The 25155-nt window shown below is 60.1% G+C and overlaps 2 protein-coding genes across 2 annotated transcripts in view; one reads left to right on the forward strand and one right to left on the reverse strand.

The window, feature by feature from the left end:
- Positions 1–10437, forward strand: part of MEGF6 (multiple EGF like domains 6) — a 109020-nt gene extending 98583 nt beyond the window's left edge. The window contains exons 26-38 of the mRNA XM_063353753.1: positions 130–258; positions 2232–2360; positions 2694–2822; positions 3451–3582; positions 4606–4734; positions 5358–5486; positions 5908–6036; positions 6230–6358; positions 7214–7342; positions 7435–7563; positions 8058–8189; positions 8671–8718; positions 8913–10437. Coding sequence (XP_063209823.1) covers positions 130–258; positions 2232–2360; positions 2694–2822; positions 3451–3582; positions 4606–4734; positions 5358–5486; positions 5908–6036; positions 6230–6358; positions 7214–7342; positions 7435–7563; positions 8058–8189; positions 8671–8718; positions 8913–8980 — 1541 coding nt within the window. The 3' untranslated portion in view covers positions 8981–10437. The remainder of the gene's footprint in view (positions 1–129; positions 259–2231; positions 2361–2693; positions 2823–3450; positions 3583–4605; positions 4735–5357; positions 5487–5907; positions 6037–6229; positions 6359–7213; positions 7343–7434; positions 7564–8057; positions 8190–8670; positions 8719–8912) is intronic.
- A 1344-nt stretch (positions 10438–11781) lies between these two features.
- On the reverse strand, positions 11782–24316 carry ARHGEF16 (Rho guanine nucleotide exchange factor 16). The gene is made up of 15 exons (XM_063354039.1): positions 24087–24316; positions 22131–22710; positions 21412–21463; positions 20781–20950; positions 20083–20139; positions 19446–19606; positions 18408–18560; positions 17705–17834; positions 16928–17002; positions 15757–15849; positions 14887–15041; positions 14280–14489; positions 13814–13887; positions 13316–13417; positions 11782–12838 (listed from the first exon to the last, which is right to left on the reverse strand). Exons 2-15 carry the CDS (start codon positions 22683–22685, stop codon positions 12699–12701), a joined length of 2127 nt encoding a protein of 708 aa, XP_063210109.1. The 5' UTR covers positions 22686–22710; positions 24087–24316; the 3' UTR covers positions 11782–12698.
- Between the last annotated feature and the right edge of the window lie 839 nt (positions 24317–25155).

The following is a 25155-nucleotide window of genomic DNA, read 5'->3' on the forward strand; positions in this document are numbered from 1 at the left end:
CGCCGGCCGCCCTGAGAAACGGGCTCTGGCACCAACTCGTCCCCTTTTGGGCTCATTTTCTTCGGAAGGCTGGGGGTGGGTCGGGGAGGCGGGTGTCAGGGTGGCGTTTCACCATGTGCCTCCTCCCAGAGTGTCCGCAGGGCCAGCATGGGGCCGACTGCCGGCAGCGCTGCGAGTGCCGGCACGGGGGGCTCTGCGACCGCCGGACGGGCCACTGCCTCTGCCAGCCCGGCTGGACCGGCCAGAAGTGCGAGAGCCGTAAGTGGGGCGCGGGGATGCTGACCGCGGGTACCGCCTGCCCCGGGGGACGGTGGGGCGGGGGATTTTTAAGCAAAGACATAAAATTTGGATTTCAGCGCCGCAGGGAGAGCTCGCGGGTGCCGTGATTCTCGCGCGTGCCCTGGGTTTTGGCCGCTGCTGCGCTTTCTGCTTTCCTGGTGCGCACGGAGGCCGCACAGCACCCTGCGCCGGCGCCGGCGGGAGGGGGAGGCAGTGCCCGAAGGCAGAGCTCCCCAGGCCCCAAGCAGGGATGCGAGGCAGGGCAGCAATCCCACACACCCCCCACGCTACCTGCGCGGTGAAACCAAAATGCCAAGTGAAGGTCTTCCTCTCTCCCACTTATTTTAAGAGTAACAAAAGACCATCTCCTTTCCATCTCCTGCACTTCCCTGTATGACACTGACCCGAAGTGCCTGGCTTCAGTCCCCAGCCCCAGCAAATAATGACGTCTGTCGTTCGGCAGGCTCCTGTGTGCGCCTTATCTTTAAATGTAACACAAACCCTGGCAATCCCTTTGCTACGAGGAAGTGTTGACAAGGCCGTTGGCCCCGCTAAGAGCAGCAACAGGGACTTCACCCAGTATCAGAACACCACGAAGAGATCCACCAGCTTCTTCCCTTTCAGGGGTTATGACGCCTTATTGTATTCCTTATATTAGGGTGTAAAAGGCATGGCCTAGTCTTTACTTGGCAGCTGACGCCTGGCGCAGGGGAGCTGCCCACTGCCGCTCTTTCTGCCATGAGCCACATCGAAGTGCTCGGAGGTTTCCTCCCAGGAATGTCTCCCTTTGCTGTAAGCAGCCGAGACTCGGCCACAGAGCCCGACCTGCTGCTCGCCTCGCCGGCCCAGGGCGAGCAGCCGGGTTCCGCCACCTTCTCAGGCACCTCGTCCCCTCCCAGCATCGTGTCACACGCTTCCAAACTCCCACACCTAGAACCGCCCCCCGCAGCACGGTCCCCGTCATGAGGCAGCGTTAAGCTGCCGGGGTGGAGATTTCAAAGGGTGGGCGTCTGGGGGGTTTGGCTTCCGGGTGCCCTCGTGGCTCTGGCCATCATACCTCACCCTGCCCACAGTTGCCTGCACTGAGCTCACCCACAGGTTCGCTTTTATAATTTATTTCAATATAAAGTATTTAAAAACACACCTGCAAATGCACAAACTATATTATTTATTTTTTTAAAAAATAAAAAGAGCTAGAATCTTCTCCTTGGCTTCCCACCGAGCTGTATTTGAAGCTGCGTGTATGTGCCAATACCCGGCTGTGTGCAGAGCAGCCCCGCTCTCACCACAGCTGCGTGGACAAACCTGGCCCTTGCGTGGCCAAGCAACCTGTTTGGACAGTTGTACAGGGACTTACTGGGGTTTTTTTGCATTCATTCATGAAGCAGAAGTGAAAGTTAGGTTCGTTGCCTTTACAGCTCAGTGCTAACTTCTGCAGAGTTGTGGGACTGCGCACAGTTTGTCTTGCAGCTGCTTTAGAAACCAGGTGCCTCTGTGACAGCAGAAGCAGCAGCAAAACTAAACGCTTGCTGCCGTGATTAAAATACAGGGTGCTGGCACCCAGCTCTCATTAAACAGCGCCAGGAATATCACTTCCGAAAACATGTGGCGTGGTTAGAAAAGACTTTCACACTGAATTAGGTGACACTTCACGCTCGGGTACCCTGGGCAGACCTGACCGGGGATGCTGCTGAGCCACTCGTGCTCCTGCGTGCCGTGCAGCTCCATGTCACACTGCGATTCCCCTCGCCATACGTGCCGTGGGGCAGAGAGGAGCTGCCATCCCCGGCTGGCAGATGTCACCGGTCTTGTCACAGCACCTCTCTGGCTTGGCAGGAATGAAAGGGACACAAATAAAGTGAAGTGTGTGCCTACAGAAACTGCGGTGACAAAGACCCGTGTCACCTTTTTTGGTATAACTTGTCATCTCTCCCATGTTCGCATCGCTGAAGCTTGTCCGGAGGGGCTGTTCGGGGCACGCTGCGAAGAGCACTGCGACTGTGGGGACAACGTCTCGTGCCATCACGTTACTGGCGTTTGCGATTGCCCCCGTGGCTGGAGGGGCCGGCGCTGCGAGAAAGGTGAGCCAGCATCGCTCCATCCCTCCGTCCCTCCGGCAGCACAGCCTCCAGGCGCCGCTGGGTGCACCCCTGGCTCCTTGCAGAGCCTGGGGAGGAGAGAAACTTCATTTTTAATGAGAGTTACAAGTTGTGGCAAAACGTCCTGGGGAGCTGACAGTCTGCCCTGAAAGAGGCTTTTGGGCTGCTGCAGAAAGTGTCGCCTGGCCGGCTCGGCAGCCGCTGCGGGAGCCGGGCGCTGAGGGCAGGAGCTGGCCCTGGGGCTCTGATGCTTTAACGCAAACTGGAAAGCCAGTCGGGGGCCTTACATCTGTCTCCCCGCTTGTTGTCCCGCAGCCTGCCTGCCGGGTTCCTTCGGGAAGAGCTGTGCCAGCCGCTGCGCCTGTCCCCAGGGAGTGCCTTGCGATCACATCACCGGCCGCTGCGGCTGCCCGCCGGGCTTTACAGGCTCTGGATGTGAGAAACGTACGAAGAAGGGAGTGATCCTCTTGCGGTTCTGCTGACGGGCTCTGGGAACATGACGGGTCAAGCAATTTCTACATAAAGTTTAAAAAAAAAAAAAGCCCCGCCAGCGAGCTGTGCCAAGGAGCAGCTCACATACATTCTGGCAGCTGGGTGCTCGCCCACAGAATGTTAGCAAAGCACGGGGAGCCAAGTGGGAAATCAGAGCTACGTATTTATCCAGAGGATTGGCAATAAATCAGTATTAAAATGAGCTCCTGTGGGTATGAGCAAGTCTGGAAGAGACCGAGGCATGTGAGTGCATTCCTTCCCCGGGGGACAGGGGTGTATTTGCCGTGTCTGTGGGGATGGAAGCTGGCGGGGATATGAGGGTAGGTAGGGCTGGCATCGCCAAAGGCATCTGATGCCTTTAAGTACAGTTTTCTTTTCAATCCAAGTCTTAAATGGAGTCGAGGAACCGTTTGCATGTGGGTGCCTTTGCTCGTTGGGTGGCAGAGAACTTTCACTGTCATAAAAGGCTTCCTAAATCCTGGCTTAAAATAGAAAGGGGAAAAAAAAGGTCTTGCGCAGGGGGGTGGGATCGCTCCCGCTAAGTGAATCTGAGCCTCCTTGGTGCCCTCTCTCCCGACAGCCTGCCTGCCAGGGACCTTCGGGGAGGGCTGCGGGCAGATCTGCCAGTGTGCCGGAGCCACCCAGGAGTGCCACCCCGTCACCGGGGCCTGCGTCTGTGCCCCCGGCTTCCATGGGCCCGCCTGCCAGCTGGGTGAGTCTGCTCTCGGCTCCTCTTCTGCTTCACAGACCTTTGCACGGACCAAGGCCGCGCTGAAGGCACAGTGCCGGGAACGCCGGCGGTGCCGGTGCAGAGCCATGGCTCCCCAGCGCAGGGGATGGTGGTGGGCTGACTGCCGGAGAAGCCTCAGCGCAGGGAGCAGCCAGCTTGCTGGAGCACCTTCAAAGGCGGGCTGTCTTTGCCGTGGTCGCCTTTGTCCTCATCGGCTTGGCCAAGGTCTTTTTTGGTTCTGCTCTTGACCATTGCCCAGCTCCTACAGCCCCGCGGCTGAGTCTGTCCAGGCAAGTGCTTTCTTGCTCCCTGGCCCAAGCCTGGCCCTGCACAGGGAGGCTCTGACCTCTGCGGCGTCTCTCAATGACTCGTTCGCAAGTAGGAGTTCATGGAAACAAAACGTCATTCTCATCTGCACTCAGGCCCATTTTTGGCCATTTTTCAGCCATTTTCTGGCCATTTTACTTTTGCATTTTGGGATATTTCGCAGCTATATTTTCAGCAGAGAGGTTCTGAACAGTCCGAAGCTCCTTGGCATTGTTGCTAGTTTGCCTTGAGATTATTTATAAGTGTTTTCTGGGCTTTTCTTTGGCTCCCACTGACCTGGCGGCCCCTCAGAGCAGCTCTCGCGTTCCTGCATGTCGGCATGCGCCGTCGGGGCAGAGGCACCGGAGCGTGGCTCGCAGGAGCTCGTGCTGTCTGTGATGGACGGGTTACATCCCGCAGAACCCGCTCGTGGAAGGGATGGGGGGTGTGAGTTGCACACCCTTGGTGTGTTCTTGTAGCTGGTTGACTCATGCGTGCTTTGGAGCAGCTCTGTGCTACCAAGCGGACCAGTAGCCCCTCGACTGTGCCAGCCTGGCACAAGCCCACCCCCAGCAGAGCTGTCGGCTTCCTCTCTGATGAAATGGCTATCTGAATCCATCTGGTGGGTTTTTCCAGAGAGTTTGGACCTTGTTCTCATCTTTTTGGGCACTGAGGCCATTGTCTCTGTTTTCCCCACAGAGTGCTCCCCTGGGTGGTACGGCCACAACTGCGAGAGGCCCTGCAAGTGCAAGAACGGGGGCCAGTGTGACATTGCCACAGGGACGTGCCACTGCCCGGCTGGCTACATCGGCGCGGACTGCAGCGTGGGTGAGTGCCCGGGCCACCCGGCGGGGGGACAGGAGCTCGCAGGGCTCTCCTCGGCAGGAGGTGAACGGTGGTAGTGCGGATCCTGCACACAGCCGGGTGCTGGCCCTGCGGGAGATGAGACACGTTACAGTGACCGACTCCTGCACGGGGCTGTCGGCAGGAAAAGAGCTCCTTGTCTGACCGTGCAGCCTGCGCTCTCAGCAATGCCCTCCCCGTGCGTAGTACCGGCCTTACTGTGGGCATGGAGTCGCACTGATCTCCTTTGCTGTCTGTCTGAACCACGGAAACATTTTCTTCCTCCGTTTGTTTTATTTAGAGAATTTGTGTGATTCTCAAAATCATTTGAGAATCACACAAATGATTTCTCCACCGGGAAAGGCCTGACACACCAGCCTTTGCATCACACCGTCACTGTATTGCTCTCTCTCTGCAAAAAACGCCCTGCTCCTAAATCCTAAAAGCTCTTTCCCCAGTCCGCCAGCCACACTGCGCACGAGCGATGGGGCTGTGGACTCCTCCTGCTGCCCCATTGCTCTGCTCATGTGCCCTTGCAAAGTCCTTCCTTGCCAGCCCTCAAACCAGCTGTGCTTTGGCGTGACCAGGGTCTCCCTCCATCCCTCCAGGATGCCCTGCTGGTCGCTACGGCCAGGACTGTGCACGGCTGTGCTCCTGCGGGGACGGCGCTACCTGCCACCCCGTCACCGGAGACTGCGTTTGCCCACCGGGAAGAGCTGGTCCCACCTGTGAGCAAGGTAAACAGCAGCTGCAGGGTCATGCGTCGGGACAAGCAGGCGTTTCAGGCAGTCGGATGGAAAAAGGTCCTGAGTGGGAACTGATTTCCTTGCTTGGAGACCTCTGGGCTCCTGCCAGAGCCGTGCCGTGGTCCCCGTGCCCACGGCCACTGCCTCTCGTCATAGAATCTTCATGGTTGGAAAGGACCTTTGAGATCATCGAGTCCAACCAAACAACCTACAGTCTCTGCCACTAGAGCGTGCCCTGAAGTGCCACATCTAGACATTTCTTAAACACCTCTAGGGATGGTGACTCCACCACCACCCTGGGCAGGCTGTTCCAGTGCCTGACCACTCTTTTAGTAAAGTAATTCCTCCTAATATCTAATCTGAACCTCCCCTGCCGCAACCTCAGACCATTTCCTCTGGTCCTGTCCCGCAGGCTGTGAGGAGCACCGGTACGGGGTGGGCTGCCAGCAGACCTGCTCCTGCCGCAACGGGGGGCTGTGCGATGCTGCCGACGGCTCCTGCTCGTGTGCGCTCGGGTGGACGGGGAAATCCTGTGAATTAGGTAAACCCCACTTGGATGCGTTGTCCTGCACCGGCCCAGGAACTGTGGAGCTCCCTCAGTCTGTTTCATACTGGGTCCAGTTTGTTATCCCCACCTGTGTCTGTTCTGCCTTCTCTGCCCTCTGAAGCGCAGGAGCAGGGCCAGGCCGGCTCTCCGGCCGCTGAGCAGCTCTGTCGCCGCTTCTTCCCTGCAGAATGCCCGCCGGGAAGGTACGGTGCCAACTGCCAGCTGCGCTGCGCCTGCCTGCACAATGCCACCTGCGACCCGGGGACGGGAGCCTGCCGCTGCCCCGCCGGCCACTACGGGCCCCTCTGCGAACACAGTGAGTCGTGGCAGCGGAGGCACCTTCGGCTTTGTGAGGGCGGGGGGACTGTTTTCTAAAGCTCATCCGGCGAGCAGGACGGTAGGACGGAGGTGTGACCCGCTGGTGTCACGCACGTGGCTGTGCGCTCCTGCGGGCTCTTCCTTTTGTACCGGTGTTCACCGCCAGCCCTGCCCGGGAAGCAGAAGTAGTGGCTGAGGAGGTAATTCCTGTTCCCTGGGTGGGAGCGCTGGACACAGAGGTGCCGCTCCGAGGCAGCTGGGCACACACGGCACCGCCGGGGACCTTCGGAGCTGAAACGCTCCACAGCCGGGGCTGGCAGCGGGCAGCTGTGTGCATTCGTAGAACCCTAGAAACAGAGAATGGTTTGGGTTGGACGGGACCTTAAAGATCATCCTGTTCCAACCCCCCCGCCCTGGGCAAGGACATCTGCCAGCGCTTGTTGTGTTCTGAGGCGTTTGTGGGCCATGGGCCCTGTGTGTGCCCGGCTGTTCGTGTGCCTCCTTCCCTTCGCCTGCGTAAGTGCATCCTTCATCCCGTCCTATTTGTCCCATCTCCCCCGTGTCCCCTCTCCCTCATGTCCCATCTCTTGTCTGAAGCTGTAGGCTGCGTGTCCTAACGTGTCCCGCTTCCCCATCCCACTAGGGATGCATTTAATCCTGAAAAAAGGAGCGCTGTGTCCGTTCTCTACATGCCGCCTGCATGGAGACCCCTCTGCCTGCAGCGTGAGGCGTGGGGCTGTGCTCAGCGAGGCTCGCTGCTTCTCTCTGCTGGGCTGGCGGAGGCTTTGCTGCAGCTGATCCTGAGTCCAACCCACCCGTGCTTTACCGAGCTCTCCCCCCGGCTCCATCGCAGGTTGTCCCCCGGGCTTCCATGGAGCTGGCTGCCGGGAGCGCTGCGACTGTGAGCACGGAGCAGGCTGTGACCCAGCCACCGGCCGCTGCCAGTGTCCCGCTGGGCTCGGCGGCGAGCGCTGCCAGACAGGTACCACGGCCTCCCCCGCCTTCCCCAGGCATCGGTGGGATCCCAAGGCACGGCGTCGTAGCGCCTGTGCCCTGTCTCCCCTCTCAAAACAGGCTGCAAGGAGGGAACGTACGGCGAGGGATGCCAGCAGCTCTGCGACTGCCTCGGCGATGCGCCCTGCGACCCGGCCACGGGACGCTGCCTGTGTCCGCCGGGGAAAACTGGCCTCAAGTGCGGGTTGGGTGAGTGGAGCCGCAGCTTGGGAAGGTGGGAAAGGGGACCGTGCAAGAGGGGCATTAGAAGCCCAGTGGGCTAGAAGCCCTGTCCTAAAATGGATGTGAAACCCCTCTTGTTGGGGCTGAATGCTCGTGGAATGGGGCTTTCTTATTTGTGTGTCCCCTCAAAGAGTAAGAGGGTCTCTGAACAGAGGCAGTCACGCCTCCAGCCTCTATTTGTAGTCACATCTGAGTCCCCAGCCTCCAGTGCCCTTGTATTTAGTTCACCAGCGTCAAAAGGCTGAGGCTGAAATGCAGAAGGACCACCTTGGGACGCTCTGATGCTCTGTGTCACCGCAGATCGAGAGCAGGCTGGGGGGAGACGAGGCAAAGAGCTCTCTGCTTTATCTCAGCCGCCACCGCAAGCTCGGCCTGGTGGGCAGCGGGCAATGGCCGGGCATTTCTGCTCACGGCAGAAGCAGGCTGCCCTGCAGCGGAGTCCCTCTCTGCCCCCTCTCCAGACTGCCGGCCGACCCAGTACGGCCCCGACTGCAGCCTGGCCTGCCAGTGTGCCCCCAGCAGCTCCTACTGTAACGCTCGGAACGGCCAGTGCCTCTGCCTGAACGGGTACATGGGACCGACGTGTCGGGAAGGTAACGTATAGGCGCAGTGAGTACCGCTGGAGGCCACGGGAGCCTAAAAAAGCAGCTGCTGCGGGAAGGATGCTGTGGTACCCGTGCCCGGGCTGTCACTCATGCCGTGGTGGTTTGGGTTTGGTAGTGGTACTGTCAATTCAAACCAGTAAGAGGGTGTAGCACCTGCCTCTTCCCAAGGCCCTCATTTGAGATGATTTGTTCACCGTCACCCCAGCCACGAGGGAAGACACAGGCTGGACGCTGAGAGTGCTGTGAAAATAAAGCTGTTGAGTAGCCTAACCCCAAACGTGCCTGGCGTAAAGCCAGGACACAAAATCCACTCTTTTCTGGGCACACTGGAACAAAATGATCCTGTGCACCAGCCATGGTGGAAAAACCCTTATTTCTGCCCAAACCATGATGGCCCCTGTTGGCTCAGAGCAGCTCCCCCGTGGGTGTCACGGGGATGGGTGTCAGGATGCTCGGACTTGCTTTGCAGGTGGTACTCCTCGTCTGCCCTCGGCCGAGCAACCGTCCTTGCTCCCAGGTCAGTAAGAGACCCCCCACCAGTGGCCTGTTGTCACCTAAAAAGGTGAAGCCCATCCGCGGGCGCGGAGCGGGGCCAGGTCCCCCCTTCCCTGGGCAGGGGGGGAGCGGGGCGTGGGGGCTGCCCCCAGCAGAGCAGCAGTGCCGGCGCTCAGCCCTGTAGCATCCCCTGACCTGTCCCGGCTTCTCTTCCAGCCCTGCAGCCCCCGCCGCCCACCGGCTCACCCCCGCCACAGGGGGGGCTCCGGCCGGTGGAGCACTAAGTCCTGCATCTGCCGGGAGCGCTCCCTCGGTGTCCCCAAGCAGCCGCCTGAAGAGGAAGACGACGACGTATTTAACGAACTTGTTTACAAGCCACGCGAGTGGTTATGGTTGCCAGATGGACTAAGCTGCTGCTTTTGGGGTTTTCTGAGCGAGGCTGAAGCGCCGAGGGTAACCGGCTCGCCGGGGCGGCACGGGCTGGCCCCTGGGCACGTGGCAAGGGCAAGCACCCCGGCACCCGGGCGTGCCCTCGGCCGGAGACCAGAAGGAACGGTTCAGAAGCAATCGCTCCTGATCAGCGGACTTTGATCGCTTGTGGCGAATTGCTGGCCTTCATCCTTTGGGTGCTGGGCTTGGGGAGGGGGGTGAAAGTATGGGCCAAAATAGGTATTTATGCACCAGTATTTATGGGAAGCTGTACAACAGTGGGGGCAGAACGGATGGCTGAACATGCCCGCCCTCCTGAGATCCTGCCTTCCACAGAAGTACCGCCTCACTTGAATGATTTTTTTTTTTTTTTAATTCGAATTTGCAGTGTTCTTTTACTGTAAATTATCATTTGCCGTGGGTGGGGGAGAGCTCTAGCGCTGACCCCAGCGACCCTGCAGAGCCGGTGCCCACAGCCCGACCCTCTCCATCAGCACAAGAGCTCCCAGTTAGCATTCCCGGCGACAGGCAGTGCCTTCCACACTGGCAGTGCCGGCTGCTCGCGACGGGCTCTGCCGGGCAGCAGGAGCCTGGTTTTTAACCCAGGAGTATGTCAGCCCACTTTGCTCCACCAAAAAGGAAGCCTAAATTAGGTGTAATAATCAGAGATACTGTGTGGATAGACACAGAGCTCTCGCGTGGTCCAGTACAGCAAATCCCCGTGTCAGTGTGTCTTCCCGGCGTGGAGAGAACAGCCGGAGGCGTCTGTGCCGGGCCGGAGGTTGTGTCAGGAACAAGACCCTTGTAACTCCCTCCCTGCAGCCAGGAGGCTGGTTTGGGATAGCCGGGAGCATCCCCTGTCCCCGGGGGGAAGCGTCTGGGGTAGCTTTGGCGCAGAAGGGACTCCAGGTAGATTGAGCAGCACCGGTGTGTTTCCCAAGAGCGTTTACCCTTCCTTTTTGGTTTTCGGCAAGGCCCTGTGAAAGTGCCCAAGGCTCCGAGCCCACCGGTCGGTGTAAGCCGAACTGCTCCGTGTATTTGCACAAGGCTCCGGGGTGAGGAGAGCCCGAGAGCCCAGAATGTCAAAAGAAAGCCGGCTCTGCGACGGGGCCGGGCCGTTCCCGTCCCGGCACATCTGCCTCCGCTGCTGCTGCAGCACAGCCCTGCCCAGGCGCTTGGCCTTTAAATTATTCCCACGGGGGCCAACTGAAAATAATAAAAGAATTGTGTTTTTTTTTTTCCTGATGGAATTTATTTTAATCTGTATATAACTTGTAATTTTTTGCTAATTCTTTTCCTATTTTATTTCTTCCTTAACAGTATTTTTTGCATTAGATATCACTATTGTGAAGAAATAATGTTAATATAAGTACGTAGTGAAGGACCAAAATGGTGTAATTAAGGTTGTATGTTGTATGATTGATAACCAGGGAGTAGGAAGATTTTGTCCACGTGCCAAGTGACCCCGATCAGTCCTGCTAGCCTTGCTGCCGACTCTCCAGACAATCACACGGTCTGTTACTTTTGCCTTGAAGCGGCCGCTGCGTCAGACGCGGGTTTCTATTTATTTCCTCGGCCGGTTGGAAAAGCAAACGCAGCCTCCGCCAGCGAGCGAGCGGCCCCTTCCCCGCGCGCCCTTCGCCGAGCACGGCCAGCAGGACCGGGGAGGCCAGCAAGGGATGCCACCGTGCCACAAGTGATGCCACCGGTCTGACAAGCGATGCCACTGTGCCACATGTCCCCCCGGCAGTCCCTGCCGCCCTCCAGGACTGAGGTGCAGGGAAGCCGTCGGCACCAACATCCCTGCTCCAGGAGCACGCGGAAAACTAGCCCAGCCTTAAACATGGGGATACATCGGTCCTGTCCCGTTACAGCGTGAATCCCTGAGCTGCAGCTCCTGGCCCCCGCTTGGAGTAAACCCTGCGTCTGAGCATGGGAGCGCGGCAACTCTCTACCTATATTTTTTTATATAACTTTCTTTTTTCCTGTTCGTATTTCTTAATACAGTCTGTTTGCTTCCCGTTTTCATGCAGTGAGTGTCTCTCTTTGCGGATCCCACCTCCTCTGATTTAGCACAGAAGAAAAATTTTAATTCTTCCACAGTTAAGAGAAATAAACAGAAAGCCTCGCTGAATTTCTGTTTATCTGGTCTCTCTCAGTCAGTGACCCTGGAGATGCGCTGCAGCTGGCAGCAGAGGCTTAGTCAGCTGTGCTGAGGGATTGGTCCCACGATGCGCACGTGTCGAGAACGAGCAGAGGCCAGAAAGGTGCTGCCATCAGCCCAAAGCTTTACTTTTAGAGCTTTTAATGGGGAAACCTGGCTCCTTGACATCAATCGGCCACGAGCTGCCATGCTCGGGGACACCCATCCCCACTCACAGGCCAAACACAGGGACCCACCGGTGCTGCTGATGGTGGGTGCAGTTCCCTTTTGGGCAAGGAGAACACGCGTTTCATTGGGATCCATCAATTTATTGTTAATCCAATTAATCCTTTAACAGTCTAATCAGAACAGACACATTACAGCACGGCTGCCCCTGTGAATCCCAACCCAGGCACCGCCTCACCCCAAAATCATCGCTGCCGTTTCCCCTCCCTGAGGCCGAGCATCGGCCCCGGGAACTGCCACCCCCCCGCCCCCCCCCGACGGCCCCGCGGCATTAAACATCTGGCTGGGGAAAAACCCAGCTGTGAACGGCTCAGCCACGACAAAGCAACGACCCTGCCGCAGGCCTCTTCGTTAATCACCTGTGGGTGCTAATTCTGGGGGAGAAGGGCAGGAGAAGGGACCACTCTGCCCCGGGAAGGATGGGGTTTGACCCTCCATGACTGCGGTGGAGTGACCCCCCACCTTCTGCCCGGGCACAGCCCCCCTGGAGAGGGGAGAGGCAGCCGGGGGCCGCAGCGTCACTCCTCGCCCTGCTTCCCTCTGGCCGGAGCATCCCCTTTCTGGCCCTAGACCTGACACCACGAGGACAACTCCGCCGGCTCCAGCACCTAATGTTTTGGCAAGTGAGTGCAAGGTATCACCTCCCCCTGCCAAGGTCACAGCTGTGTTCAAAAGAACCGAGAGTAATGGTGGGGAGAAAAAAATGAAAGAATAAAAAAGAAACAGGAGGGAAAAACTCAGTCAAGGAATAACTAGCTTGATTCAGGTATGGTCGCCCCATGCCCCGGCTCTTCCCTCGCAAGGTGTGGAGCCGCTGGCACCAGGCATCGGCCCAGAGGTCAGCAGGGAAGGGGACGGCAGCAGGAGGCACTTCACAGAGCCCAGGACACGGCCGTGGCCTTTTCAGCCTGAGCCAACACCTTGGCTGCCTCTTGAAGCCTGTTCCAGGTCATTAACGTTGGCCAGGAGCGCTCGGATGCCAGGTCTCACATTAATTAGCTGCTGTCACGGCCACTACAAAGACCGGTCCTGAACGATAAGATCTGCCGCCTGTGACTGCTCAAGACAAACAAAATTCAAGAAGAAAGGGGCTGCCGCTCCCTTCTTGCTATGGGCTCAGTCCACAGAGGTTTGAGGACCCCTGAAATAAGTCACGGCAGAGGGATCTCTCCTCGGCTGTCACCCTACACGTCGGTCTCTATCCGCAGCCGCTCCATCCGTCGGACGTTGCACTCCACGGCCGTGCGGCTGGTGATCTGCCGAGCGCAGGACTGGGGAAACCAGCCCCGCTCGCCGTCCCTGAGCCGCTCACCCCAGCACCAGCCTAGGAGAGGAGCGGGGATGGTCACGCCAGGGGGACGGGCCACAGCCCCCAGGGACGCGGTGGAAGGAGAGGGCTCCACCGCTGCCCTGCCCGGCGGCACCGGCCAGAGGCGGCCAGGGAAAGCTTCACAGGGGAGGAGGTTCCTGATTTATTGCTTCTGGGGCTTATTTCTCGGACTTTTGTGGTCTCTGCTGCTGGCTGCCAGCCACAGCCTGCGCCGTGGAGTCACTGGTAAGTGACGCACCAGCCGCCCATCCCTTGGCAGTGCCACCTCCACCATGCCATGGACCCACCGTCATCTGCTGGGACACAGCACCAGCCAGCGACACGGACCCCACCAGCAGCTAGGGTTTCCTGGAAGCTTCTGGAAATTGCTAAAATTCTGGTTCAGTGGGATCACTGAAGCTTTTCCACCCCACCATTGCTCCACCTAAGGTAAGCCTTCCCCGGCCGCAGCTCCCCGCTGCCGACACTCACCGTCCTCTCCCCCCAGCACCAGGACGACGTCCGCCTGCTGCAGGGAAATCTCGTCCGCCTCTTTAGCCAGGTAGGCGCGGGTGATCTCCACTTGGCTCAGCTCTGCGGGGGACAGCAGGGCCCGAGTGAGCAGGCACGGCCGGCAGCCGCAGCCCCGCACCCTGCTCCCTTCCCCGCCTGCCCCCTCCAAGCACATGGGGAGGGGAAGCCAAAGCTCTTCTACAGCCTGAGGCATCGCTGGAATTTCACTGTGCCTCCTAGGGAATGTACCAAAGGTTTATTGTGACCGGTAACTTAATGGGAGGCAACTCCTAATGAGCCAGGCTTGGTACCCTGAGTTCTCCTCTCCATCACGTGGTACCCCGTGTTCCCTCCATCGACACACGTCCTCAGCCCCTTCGCCAGCAGGAGCGGATAAGAACAGGGTAAAAACCTGTGCCTGGAAATGCTCAGGCTCCAGCCTGACCGCTAATCCCCTGACTTCCAGCATCCTGGTACCTCCTTTAGGAGTGGTGTCCGGCTTTTCCTTTTCTCGGTGCATCAGCGCAGCAATCCACCGGGCCCGGTCACTCCTGGCAGAGGGAAAGCCCATGTTACAAAAGAAGGCGTAGAGACAGCATCCCTGTTGCTGGCAGCAGCTGGGAAATTCCCAGCAGGATGAAGGCTTTCCCGGGAAGCCAGACTGGACAAGCATTTGGTCAGAGCATTCAATGCAAAGATTCATCACAAGTTGGTACACATCACCCAGCCGCTTTGCTTAATTTGCACCAGGGGAAGCATTATACAGGAATTATATGGGAAATCTAAAAGACAGCAAGGGGAGAAGCCCGCGCAGGTCCCCCTTTCTGGGAGGAGGAGGAGGGAGGGAAAGGTGCTTTGCAGAGGCCTGAGGGGGATTTCCAGGGCCCCAGTTTATCCCACAAGCAAGAACGTGCACCCTGTGAAACGCCACCGGGCCACTCACAGCGTCTCCGCCGACAGCACGACCTCCTCCCGCCTGCCCTCGCTGTCCCTCTCCATCACCACGCGCAGCAGGTGCCCGCCAGCCGCGCCGCGGGCCGTGCCACCGCTCCCCGCCTTGCCGGGCGGGGGGGAAGGCGGCTCGGCGTTCTCCATCTTCTCCACCGTGACCTGGTCCAGCGTGGCGTAGTTCATGACAGTGTAGCTCTCCTCGCTGCGGCAAGGACGGGATCGGCACCTCAGCCACGCACAGCCGCAGAGCAGGTGCTGACATCGGGGACCGAGCTGCCCCCCGGCACGGCCCAGAGCCCCGGCGGGTGAAGTCCAGTGGGCACCACCGAGGTGACCATCACGGTGAGGACATGGGCTGATGCCCGGGGGTGGGACACGGCTCCGCGGACTTGCCGGCCGGCCAGCCACAAACAGAAGCAAGGCCAAGGGCTGTGGGGCTGGGCGCTTCCCTTCTGGCCAACAAGGGACACCTCAATAAAGGTCAAAACGGGGAAATCTCGGGAATCGCTTAGGCTACGTGCTGCTTGGGAAATCGAGATTTTTTAACCTCCCTAGTTGTTATGCAGGGAAAGCAAGGGGTGTGTCCCCCCGAGCCTTACCTCTTCTTCTTGGTGATGATCAGGACGTCATTGAACAAGAAGAGGTAGCAGAGCCTGCCGGCGCCTCGGCGGAAGATGCCCGCCTCTTCCGACAGCAGCAGGTACAGCTCCCCCCGCTTCCGCAGCCAGCGGGACGCAGAGATCAGCGGGAAAGGCTGAAACGGATCAAAGAAAAGTCCTGACTTACTGGCTCACCGGCAGCAGGCAAAACCAAGCCCAGAACCTGTATTTGAACTTGCAGTGGACCCCGGGGACAGTCGGGATGGACACATCACACATTTTTAAGCGTTTTTTCCAGGAGCCTTTCCAGAAGGCCGGTGAGGAAGCAGAGCAGCACACCTGGAGACGCAGCCCCCCCCGCACGGCAGCAGCGGGGCACCGTGTCAAGGCTTTACCGGAGCCCTTTGGAAAGCTGCCCACACCTGACAGTCCCACAGCCAGACGAAGGCCGCGTCTGCCGGGAACCAGCCAGCCAGGGCAGAGCGCGCTGCCAGCCGATCTGCCCGGGGAAAACCTCCTCTTGTCAGGGGCGAGTCCAGCTTTCACCGCCGTGAGCGGGAGATGAAGGCTCAGCCCGAGGCAGAAGAGAACGCGAAGGGTTGTGAGGGAGCGTGGATTACCCAGGACTGCTCTGCTGAACCCTCCAAGCTGGCAGGGCGGGCGCCCAGAAACTCAGATTTAAGTCAGAACAGCAGGAAAAAAAAAAAAAAAAAAAAAAAGGCCACCCGGGGCATGGAGCGGTGCTGCTGGTCCTGCAGCAGCGATGCTCCAGCTGGAAGGATTCCCAGGACAGGTCTGACACGCCTGGGATGGGCCACTCTCCCAGCACGCCCCCGAACATTTCCTCCCGCCACTTCCACAAGACCTCACCTTCTTTTTTCCAAATTCCAGCTGTTTCTGCAGGGTGTACATCTGCTCTGTCCTCTCCATACTGCGCGCTCCGTCGTTGCAGTTCTTCACCAGCTAGAAAAAGAACAACACCCCAAGGGAAGAGGAGAATGGCAGGAGGCTGAGCCCACCCGTCCTCCGCCGCCAGGTCGAGCGGCTTCCCTCAACAGCAGAAACAGCCGAGCCCCGGCACAGGGTTCAAGCCAGGTTTGGGGAAAGGCAGCTGGAGGTTCTCCTGCCACTAAGGAGATCTCCAGGAGAGAAACGGCACGTTTCCTCTGCCTGGAGAAGGACAAAAGTGAAACCGCACCAAGCCCGAGCTTCACCGAGGAGCAGTACGAAGAGGAAGAATTAATCAGAATTAAGAGAGGAGGATGAATGCCCAGAGAGGGGGAGGGGAGGGCAGAGGCCTTCCACAGGCAGGTGAAGCAATGCCACACTGAGCGGGCAGCCGTGTGGCACCCTGGCCCCTCGCGCTGGCGAGATGCCGCTCTGCCGGCCACCCCTCCAGCCCGGGGCAGGGTGGTCCAGCGTGGTCTGGATGGGGGCCACGCATTTTGTTCCACCAAGGGATGAGCAAGCCGGACAGACCATGAGCAGCAGGAGCGCACTGCCAAGAGCTGGGCTTCAGGCGGACAAAAGGAAGAGCCGCCACCGCCACTTTGGTGGCCGTAATCTCCGTGGTGCATTGCCTTGCGTGAGTGACCACCAGATGGGAAACCAGATGGAGAGGAGACAGGGGAGCACGACTCCCACCGCTCCCGATGCTCCTTTGCTCCCCTACATTTTGCTCTTTGCTTTGTTCACTACTCTTTGCCTAAATCTCCAAAAACCACGGCAAGTGAGTGTCACAGCTCGCTGTCACCTCGAGGTTCTGAGAAGAGAGAGCGCTAATGGAGAAGATGGCACTGAAAGGAAGGACAAATGATGGGCCAAAGAGGAAAGAAGGAAAGACGGCAAGAAAAAGGAAAAAATCAAGATCAGGTGAAAAAGGCGAGCGAGGGAGAAGACGTGTAGATCCAGCAGCTGTTTGGGGCAGAGAGATCCCAAGTGAACCGATGTAGGGGGGAAAATGAGAGGCCAGAACGGCAGGCTCGGGGCCAGGGTGACGAGCTGGAGGAGGAAAGGTGGAGAGCTGGCGGCCGGGCCTCACCTTGCTGATGGCTTTCAGAGCTCTGGTGGCAGCTCCGTACGCTGCAGTGCATGCTTTTGTTTTTTGACAGACAGTCTAGAATGTCAAGACAAGATGCTTTAGTGACATTGCAAGACAGAGACCTGCGCATCAGCCGCTTCCCTGGGATTTCAGGACGTGGCACGGCTCGAGCCGTTCCCAACGGTCAGCCTGGCAGCGGGAGAGGCACAAAGCAAGGTTTAGCAGTGAATCTGGTTTCTGCTGGGGCTTTCACATCAGATACGTGCCTGAGCATCACCCCGCGCACCGGGCATTCCCCTGGCCCTCTCTGCCGCAGCCCACCACGGACCGGGAGCAGTTACCAGAGATCCCACGTCCAGCAGCTTTGCTGTTTACAGCAGCTGCGTCCACAAGTCCCAGATTTCAGTGAAGCTTGTGCAAAACCTGCTCCCCCCTCCTGGGCCATCTAACTATTAATCAAACGGGACGCTCGTGTCACCCCACTCTGGGTACCCAGGTGCAGCACGGGGCACAGAAGAACCTCACGTCGCTCCGGTGGATGGTGCCGAGACGTCAAGCGTTATTCACAACGCTTTAAGCTGTGCATCCGACACCCACAAGAAGCAGAGATCGCTCTGGATCTAAATCCTGAACACAGGCTCAGGCATCCCAGCCTCGGCTCCCAGAGGGATGGAAGTCCAAGCAGGAGGCTGTCCCGGGCTCAGCGAGCCAAAGACGGGCTGTAACACCGTCACCTCTTGAGAGGTGCCAAGCAATGCCACCCTGTGACTTACTTACATCTAACAGCAGGGGAAGCCGCGTTACCCTCTGCATAGGGAGAATGAGAAAGGATATCATTGGCAGGCCTCCACATTCTGGTTTCCTTTCAATTTGTTTCAAGGCCTCTTTAAATAAGGGGTTTGTGGTTCTGGAACGGGACAAGAAAGCTCCATTAACTCTGTTCTTCGGTTATCAAGATTTTTCCCAGCTCTGCCCCTGCTGCTCAAGGGCAGCCTGATCTCCGAGCACCCAGCTGGGCTGGGGAGGGACGGAGCCGTCAGGAGGTGGGGGAAAAGCACCGAGAGATGTCGAGTCCACCAAAAGGCAGGTAAAGCCGTGGACGTACCAACAGCAGGCACGCACTTGACCTGCACCACCAGCATGATCCGGAGGCAAACAGCTTCCCCACATGTCCCTAACACACCACATATGTGCTATTGACCTTGGCGAGACCCATCTGCCTTTCAGTACGTGGTAGCATTTCCCCCACTTCTCCCCGTCCTTCACCCTTCTTACTGCGCAACACAAACTACATCCTAATCACCCGACACAGACGCACTGAGGTCTAGAAGAAACTCTGCTCAGAAAGGAGACGGCATTCCTTAGGGAAAAGGAAACAGCCAGAGGCTGAGGGAGGCGCGGGCAGGTCGCAGTCCCGTCGGCAGCCAGCTGGCCGCCCTGGAGCCCAGACCCTGGCCGGCAACTCCCTCGCAGCACTCACAGCAGCATCTGGAGAGTCCTCTGCTGGTAGACTTCATTGGAGCAGTAGCTGACGTAGGGAGTGAAGTGGTTCGAGGCGTGTTCTTCCACGATGTCACTGATGTCAGGAATGAGGAGGTTTTCCTGGTGTCGCTTCTCTAGGGCTTCAAAGAAGCTAAGGAGAGAATTTCAAACAAAGTCGCTACGCCACTCGTTAGGGCCGGACAAACCGAACACATGTATGTTTAACGATGTTCCCACTGCTGCTTTTCCCCAGTTTTCCCAGAGGAGACAAGGCCCTGGTCAGCCCCACGCAGCTGGGACACCCACGGCTCCAGCGCGGCCCCGGCAGCTCCGCTGCAGAGACGGGGGACGCAGCGCTCGAGCACCCCCGGCCCCAGACGCACACGCTTCCTCCGTTCCCGCACGAGATCCCGCCTCCGCTTTGGCTCTCCGGGAATATTCGTTTCTGCCCCACCAGGGCCGCTTCTGGCCAGCTGCGGAAGCCACAAGCCCTCAACGCCCCCGCAGCAGTTCCCAGGCCCGCGCTCTCCTCCTGCTCTTTCCCACACGGACACGGCTCGCCGGCCGCCCCGAGCACCCGCTCCCCACCTCCTGGGCAGCAAAGGCCACGCTTATGGTGGGGCAGTTTCTTTGAAGGGGCAGTTTCAGCTTCATGGCAGCACCAGGACACCTGAGGAGGAGTCTCCAGGCACACAGGAGTGTCCCGAGCATGGGGACAGGGGCTCAGCCAGCCCTCGGTGCCCGATGGCAGCTGCACGACTGAGCACCACCATTATAACCCATTAAAAAAACTGGGCGTAAGAGTAACAGATCATCTTCCATGAGACATTCAGGTCCTGAGCATGTAACGGCAGGAAGGCACCGCAGGGGAGCATGCTGCGACACAAGGGATTAGGAAAAAGGGCAATAGGTGGGATGTTTCATTCTCTTAACAAATCCAAGGGATGGTTGTTTTCATACGGCAAATAAACAGAGCTCCAGAGTCCCTCCTCCCGGCCTGCCTGGTCCCAACCCCACGCCAATGGCCCCCACTTGCCTTGTGCTGACCGTCAGGATGTCGCTGATGTTGGAGAAGAGGTGGTGGTGCTCCATCTGAGTCATGGTCCCCTTCAGCTCCTCCGACCGCATGAAGTGGCGCACCAGGACACTCAGGCTGTGCATGTAGGAGTACTCAGAAGTGATGATCTCAAACATTGCCTGAAAAAAAGCAGGGCAGTGAAGACGTAACAGCACAAACTGACTAAACAAGGCAGTGAATTAAAACTTGGTATATCTTATTTACATTCAGTTGGCACAAAACCACTGGAAATTACTTAGCTCGAACGGTACGGCATTCCCTGTATCATCTCATGCATTGCCTGACCTACACCAGTAACTTCAGCATGTTCTAGTGCACTCAGGCATTAATAAGCCACAGCACTAAGACGTTTTCCCTTCCAGCAGCTACTTCCCACCAGCATCCGAAGGAGTTGCCTGCATCCCCTCCATGACACGCGGGTGAGCCCTCCCAGCGCTGCCCAGTCCCAGAGCTGCTGGAAAAAGCAGCAGCACCATAACCCAGAGCCCTGCTCCGAGCCAACCCCCGTGCACGAGCTCCCGGACACAGCCACTCATGTCCCCGCTGCCTTTGGCATCCACGTCACCCTCCTGGGAACGCCGAAGGCTCCTCTCACCTCCTGCCGCTTGCGCTCCTCGGGCGAGATCTTCTGGAGGATGCCAGAGTCCAGCACCTGCGGGCGAGAGGCCGCATCAGCTGCCGCCTTCGCCCCGACCGACGGTCCTTGCACGCCCTCTAGTGCGGTCCAGCCCCGCACAGCCCACCAGACCCACCGCAGCACCATCTCCCACCGCAGCATCGTTTCCCATTGCAGCACCATCTCCCACCGCAGCACCACCATCTCCCACCGCAGCACCACCATCTCCCACCGCAGCACCACCTCCCACCGCAACTCTGGCAGCACCACCATCTCCCACGGCTCCGCAGCCCTCAGTGATTAGCAGCTGCTGCTACTCCGCAGGAGGAGATCGCTCTCCCCAGGGGCCAGCAGGGAAAGCCCAGGTACGCAGCAGGAGCATCTGCCTTTCCCCCGTCTGCGGGTGAACCTCTCACGACCACAACCGCAGCAGCTCTGCCGGCATCCCGACGAGCCTGGGCAGGAACCTGCGTGTCCCAGCCAGGGCCGGACAGCCCCAGAACATCCCATGGCAAAGACCAGCGCTGCAGAATTACCCGCTCACAGCTTGTTTGGCAGCTCAGACAGCTTTTAAAATACACTCAGCTGTGACCACAAGACATCACCAGCATGGGAGCAGCCCGCGGCCAGGGCAAGCGGGGCCTGTCGGACCCTCCGTGCTGCGCTGCTGCCCCTACCTCCGGGAGCTGGCTCCAGGTCACCTGCGCCGGGCGGTAGCTCTGCACCACGATAGTGGCACCCGGTGGGGACGGCTCTTCTGGGATGGACTCGTCCAGCAAATCGTCATCTGACTCATGGCTGACGGAGTTCAGACCTCTCTCACGGATTTCCTGGTACAGCCGGGGCTCTGCATGGGAAAAGGCACAAGGTCAGCGAAGCCTCTCCCAGCTGCGGCCCATGGCTTCCCTTCCCACCGCCGCCAGGAGCCCTGCCGCGGGCGCCGGCGAGGCCGGGCCAGCACCTCCCCACCAAGGTCGGACTTTGCACAGCTCCAATTCACCAGCAGCTCCCGCTCCCGGCAGCTTCCCGCAGCTCTCCGGGTTTGCCCGGAGCAAGCAAAGCCGGGAGCGCTCCAGCTGCGAGCACGGCAGCTTCATCACGCCCCAGGGAGCGGGAAGGCAGGGCTGCCATGCTCCTCTCGCAGCGGGGGAAACAAGGCAAAAGCAATTGCCCCAGGCGCGGGACAAGCAGCAGCACACGTGGCAAAGGGACTTGCAGGGATTCTCTCCGCTGGGAAGCGCCCGGTGCCCTGCGAGGCAGAGGGGATGCCAGAGCCGGCGTGCTTGGGAGGACGGGAGCAGCACTCACGGTCCTTGAACGAGCCGCCACGCTTCTGCACCCGCCTCCGCCCAAAGGTTCTCTGCAAGAGGAAGAAGAGGAGAACACGCTGCGGCCACTGTGTTTCTGTCTACAGGAAAAGTTTAGCTCCTTCAGGAAGGAGGAGAAGTTACCTGCACGGCCCGTCAGGCTGTTCTTTCAGCCTGATTTTTGTCTGAGATTTTGTTTGCCTTACCGGAGTGACTCAGCTTTCACCTTGCGTTATCAGGGTCGCGATCTAAACCATTTTGCAGTTACGCCGCCGCCTTTCACATCTCTCTGTCTCACACCTGGACTTTGCCTGCACTGGAGCCTCCCGCTCCCCAGCCCTGCTTCACCCATGTTTGTGTACAGCCGACCGCCACCGCGGAGCCGCGCGCCCGGCCAACCCCACCCTGCAAACATGCCCGCGGCCGCCTGCCGACAGCGAGGGCCACACAGCAGCCAGTTACACTCCCCACGAAAGCCATGTCGGCTGTTTCCGGGCTCTCCGGGGACCTGCTGGTGACACGCAGGCTTCCCAAGCCACAAGTCACGTCATCAGGCTCAGCAAGCCCTGCCAGCTCCACGCCGGGCTCGCTCAGCTCCGTGGCTGACAGGAGTTGCAGGGAAAAGGCTCCGCAGATCCGCCGGCAGCAGCTCATCACCACGAAAATGGGGGCTTGACCCCCACCTGGGAGCAACTGGGTGACAGCGGGCGCAAAACCCACCTTGTTCCTGCCGGGGCTGCGGTCAGGCCGGGCGCTGCCCTCCTCTGACACGGGTTTCAGCAAGGGGACGGCGTTCGCCGGCTCCAACTCCGCACCCGGGCCCTTCATGGCCGCGCGGTAGGACATGTTCCTCAGGTTGCGCTTGAGGGCCCCCCCTCCATCATCCTCCACCTCCTCCTCCGGGGAGAGGCTGGGGACAGACGCCCGCTTTGGGTCGTGGCCCGGGGGCTCCCGGCTGGACCCGGCCGCCCCAAGGCTCTGGTGCCGGGAGGGGCTGTTCTTGGTCTTGCTGGAGACGGCCAAGCTTCTGGGGATCAGCTGCTGGGTTCCCACCTTCAGGGCGGCCGGGCTGTCCGTGCTGAGGACGATGCGGCGCGGCTCAGCCGAGGTGGGAGAGCCCAGTGCCGAGAGCGAGGTGGCATCGGGCGCCGCGGCACAGCTGCTCTTCCCAGCGGGGGAGGTCGGGCTGGGGGGCTCTGGCCGCAGCGGGTGGCATCGGTACTCCAGGAAAAAGGTCTCTTCGTCCCCCGAGCTGCCAGGGGGGCTCCGAGACATGGCGGCGGCACAGGGAACCAGAGCGCTGCGTAAGACAGACAGAGACAGATGGGATGACTCCTCCCAGTAAGGCAGAGGGCACTTAGGCTTAGTGCCAGCGTTCCGCTTCGCAGGGGGAACCGCGGGGCCGCTTTCCCCGGGTGCCGTACACCGGCAGAGCCCATACGGACACACTCGTGATGCTCTCACCATCCACACACCTCTCTCGGAGCCCTGCCATATGTCAGGGCCGGGCTGGTGGCTCCTGGAGCCCACGTTTGGCTGCCGGCAGAGCGGTGCAGGATGAGGCGCCAGGGAGCAGCCGGGCCGTGGAGAAGGAACCAGGCAGCTCCCACCTGAGCGCGCAGCCGGGGCAGGCCTGGAGCCCCACCGAGCCCCGACTCTCCTCTGCCGCAGCTCCCTGTCCCCTCTTAATCCCCTCTGGGGACAAAGGGTGCCACCAGCCTGAGCCACGGGGGCCAGCCTTCACCTTCCTGGCTGCCACCCTCTCCACACCACCTCCCCCAGGCTGACGTGCGGAGAAAGCCCCGGTGGGCGCCTCACCGCGAGCCCTGTGCTCCTCAAAGCTTGTACCTGTCCCAGAGCACTCCGAGGAGCAGCTCCACACCGCCTGCAAAATCACCTGCCCCGCTCCCTCAAGCTCCTCGCTCGCGTTTAACCTTTCCCGTCTCCTCCCGAGCCACCCCCCGTCCTGTGCACCTCCGGAACAAACACCTGACGGAGCATTCTACGCCCACGGCCTCCCCCCTTACATCATTTGAGGAAAAAAAAACATGGTTTAATCCCTCTCAACTGAAATCTCATTGTATGCCACCGCCACCTCCAAGCTGTTCCTTTTTCCAAAGGCCAAGGACCAGGAAACTGAACCCAAGACTTGAGTGTATTCCCCTGCATCGATGACCGGCAGAAGCACAAAACGGACCCATCAACCAAAGCTCATTTGATCAAGACGGTGCTCGTTTCCCCGTCCTGGGACGAGGGACACACGCGTGAGGGACAGGCGCCTGTGGGCCAGCGAGCTGCCAAACGCCCAGGGACGAGAAAAGCACCGCGGTCTGCTCCTAACCCCGTCTCGGCGCAGACGAAGCCAACCCTTAGCGCTCGCCCTAAGAACAACAAAGAGGGACGCCCCATTTCGGGGGCTGCGACACACCCCCCCCCCCCGCCCCGGGGCTCTGGTGCCACCGAAGGGCCGGACCGGGCTGCACCCCCCCAGCCCCACCGGGGCGGCCGTGCCCGGGCTCCCATCAGCCCCGACGGCAACTCCACGCCTCCCGCCCGCGCCCCGGGAGGGGGCACCCCCGCACCCACCGCGGCACCGCCACCCCCGGGGGAGGCCCCAGCAGCCGGGACGGGGAAAGGACCGACCCTCGGGGAAGGACCGACCCTCCGGCTACTCACCCGCGGCTCCCGCTCCGCCGGCGCGGAAGAGGCGCTGCCCGGCGCCGGGACCCGCCTCCTCCTCCCGGGGTCGGCGGGGCGGGGGGGGCCGGGCCCTGCGCGGGGCTCCGGCGCCGGTGATCTGGAGGACGCCCGGCAGCCCCTCGGCCCGGTCCCGGCCCTGCTCCCGGTCGCGGTCCCTCTCCGGGGCCCCCCTGGCTCTCGCACCGCCCCCCCCGCGCTCCCGGAGCCCGGCGCGGCGGCGGCGGGGCGGGACGGGCCGCGGCGGGGGCGGGCGCGGAGCCGCCCCGGGGAGGGACCGGGACGGAGCGGACGGGACGGGACGGGACGGGACGGGAGGGGAGGGGACGGGACGGCGCCCCCTGGCCCAGCATCCCGGGGGGGGCGGGAGGCGGCGGGGCCCGGGCCGGGGCGGGTGTCCCGGAGCGCTCCGGTACCCGCCGGTACCCCGAGGCTGCCGGCAGCCGGTACCCCCGGCATCTCGGCCTGGAGGAGGGCTTTGCTCACCTTCTGCACCCGGGGTCCGCCTCTGCTTAACAGGAACTAACTAAAATTAACTAAGAATTATTTTTCTTGCCCTCTCTTCAAGAAGGTGTTTGCGCAGCGCTCGCACGTCCCAGCAGATGCCACCCCTGGGGGTATTTAAAGGGGCTGGTGCTGAGGGACACGGGCCAGTGGTCACTTGGCAGCGCTGGGTTAACGGCTGGACTTGACGAGCTTAAAGGCCTCTTCCAGCCAAAACGATTCTATGCCCCATCCCTAGAAACACTCAAGGTCAGGTTGGATGGAGCTTTGAGCAACCGGCTCTAATTGAAGATGTCCCTGCTCGCGGCAGGGGGTTGGACTAGGTGGCCTGTTAAAGGTCCCTTCCAACCCAATCCATTCTATGATTCTACGATTCTACTTCTCTCCCAGCCCCTGGGCACTCTCAGGATCACCCGTTCCCAAAAGCCTCCTCACCAAGGTCTCTGAAGGTTACAGGATTATTTGGCACCTTCCTCCCATCACATTAATGACAAACTATTGCGCCTCCGACTGTCCTCAGGGGCTGAGCAGCAGCAGACTCTCG

Source organism: Chroicocephalus ridibundus, chromosome 16 (assembly GCF_963924245.1).
Source record: "Chroicocephalus ridibundus chromosome 16, bChrRid1.1, whole genome shotgun sequence".
Lineage (NCBI taxonomy): Eukaryota > Metazoa > Chordata > Aves > Charadriiformes > Laridae > Chroicocephalus > Chroicocephalus ridibundus.

Excerpts from the sequence above, each read along its gene's own strand:
- ARHGEF16 (XM_063354039.1), bottom strand. The coding sequence starts at position 22,685 with ATGTCTCGGAGCCCCCCTGGCAGCTCGGGGGACGAAGAGACCTTTTTC. Across the intron at positions 15,042-15,756 it reads TGGAATTTGGAAAAAAGAAG|CCTTTCCCGCTGATCTCTGC; the intron begins GTGAGGTCTTGT and ends GATCCGTTTCAG. Across the intron at positions 13,418-13,813 it reads GGACACCACTCCTAAAGGAG|AGCTGAGCCAAGTGGAGATC; the intron begins GTACCAGGATGC and ends TGTCCCCCGCAG.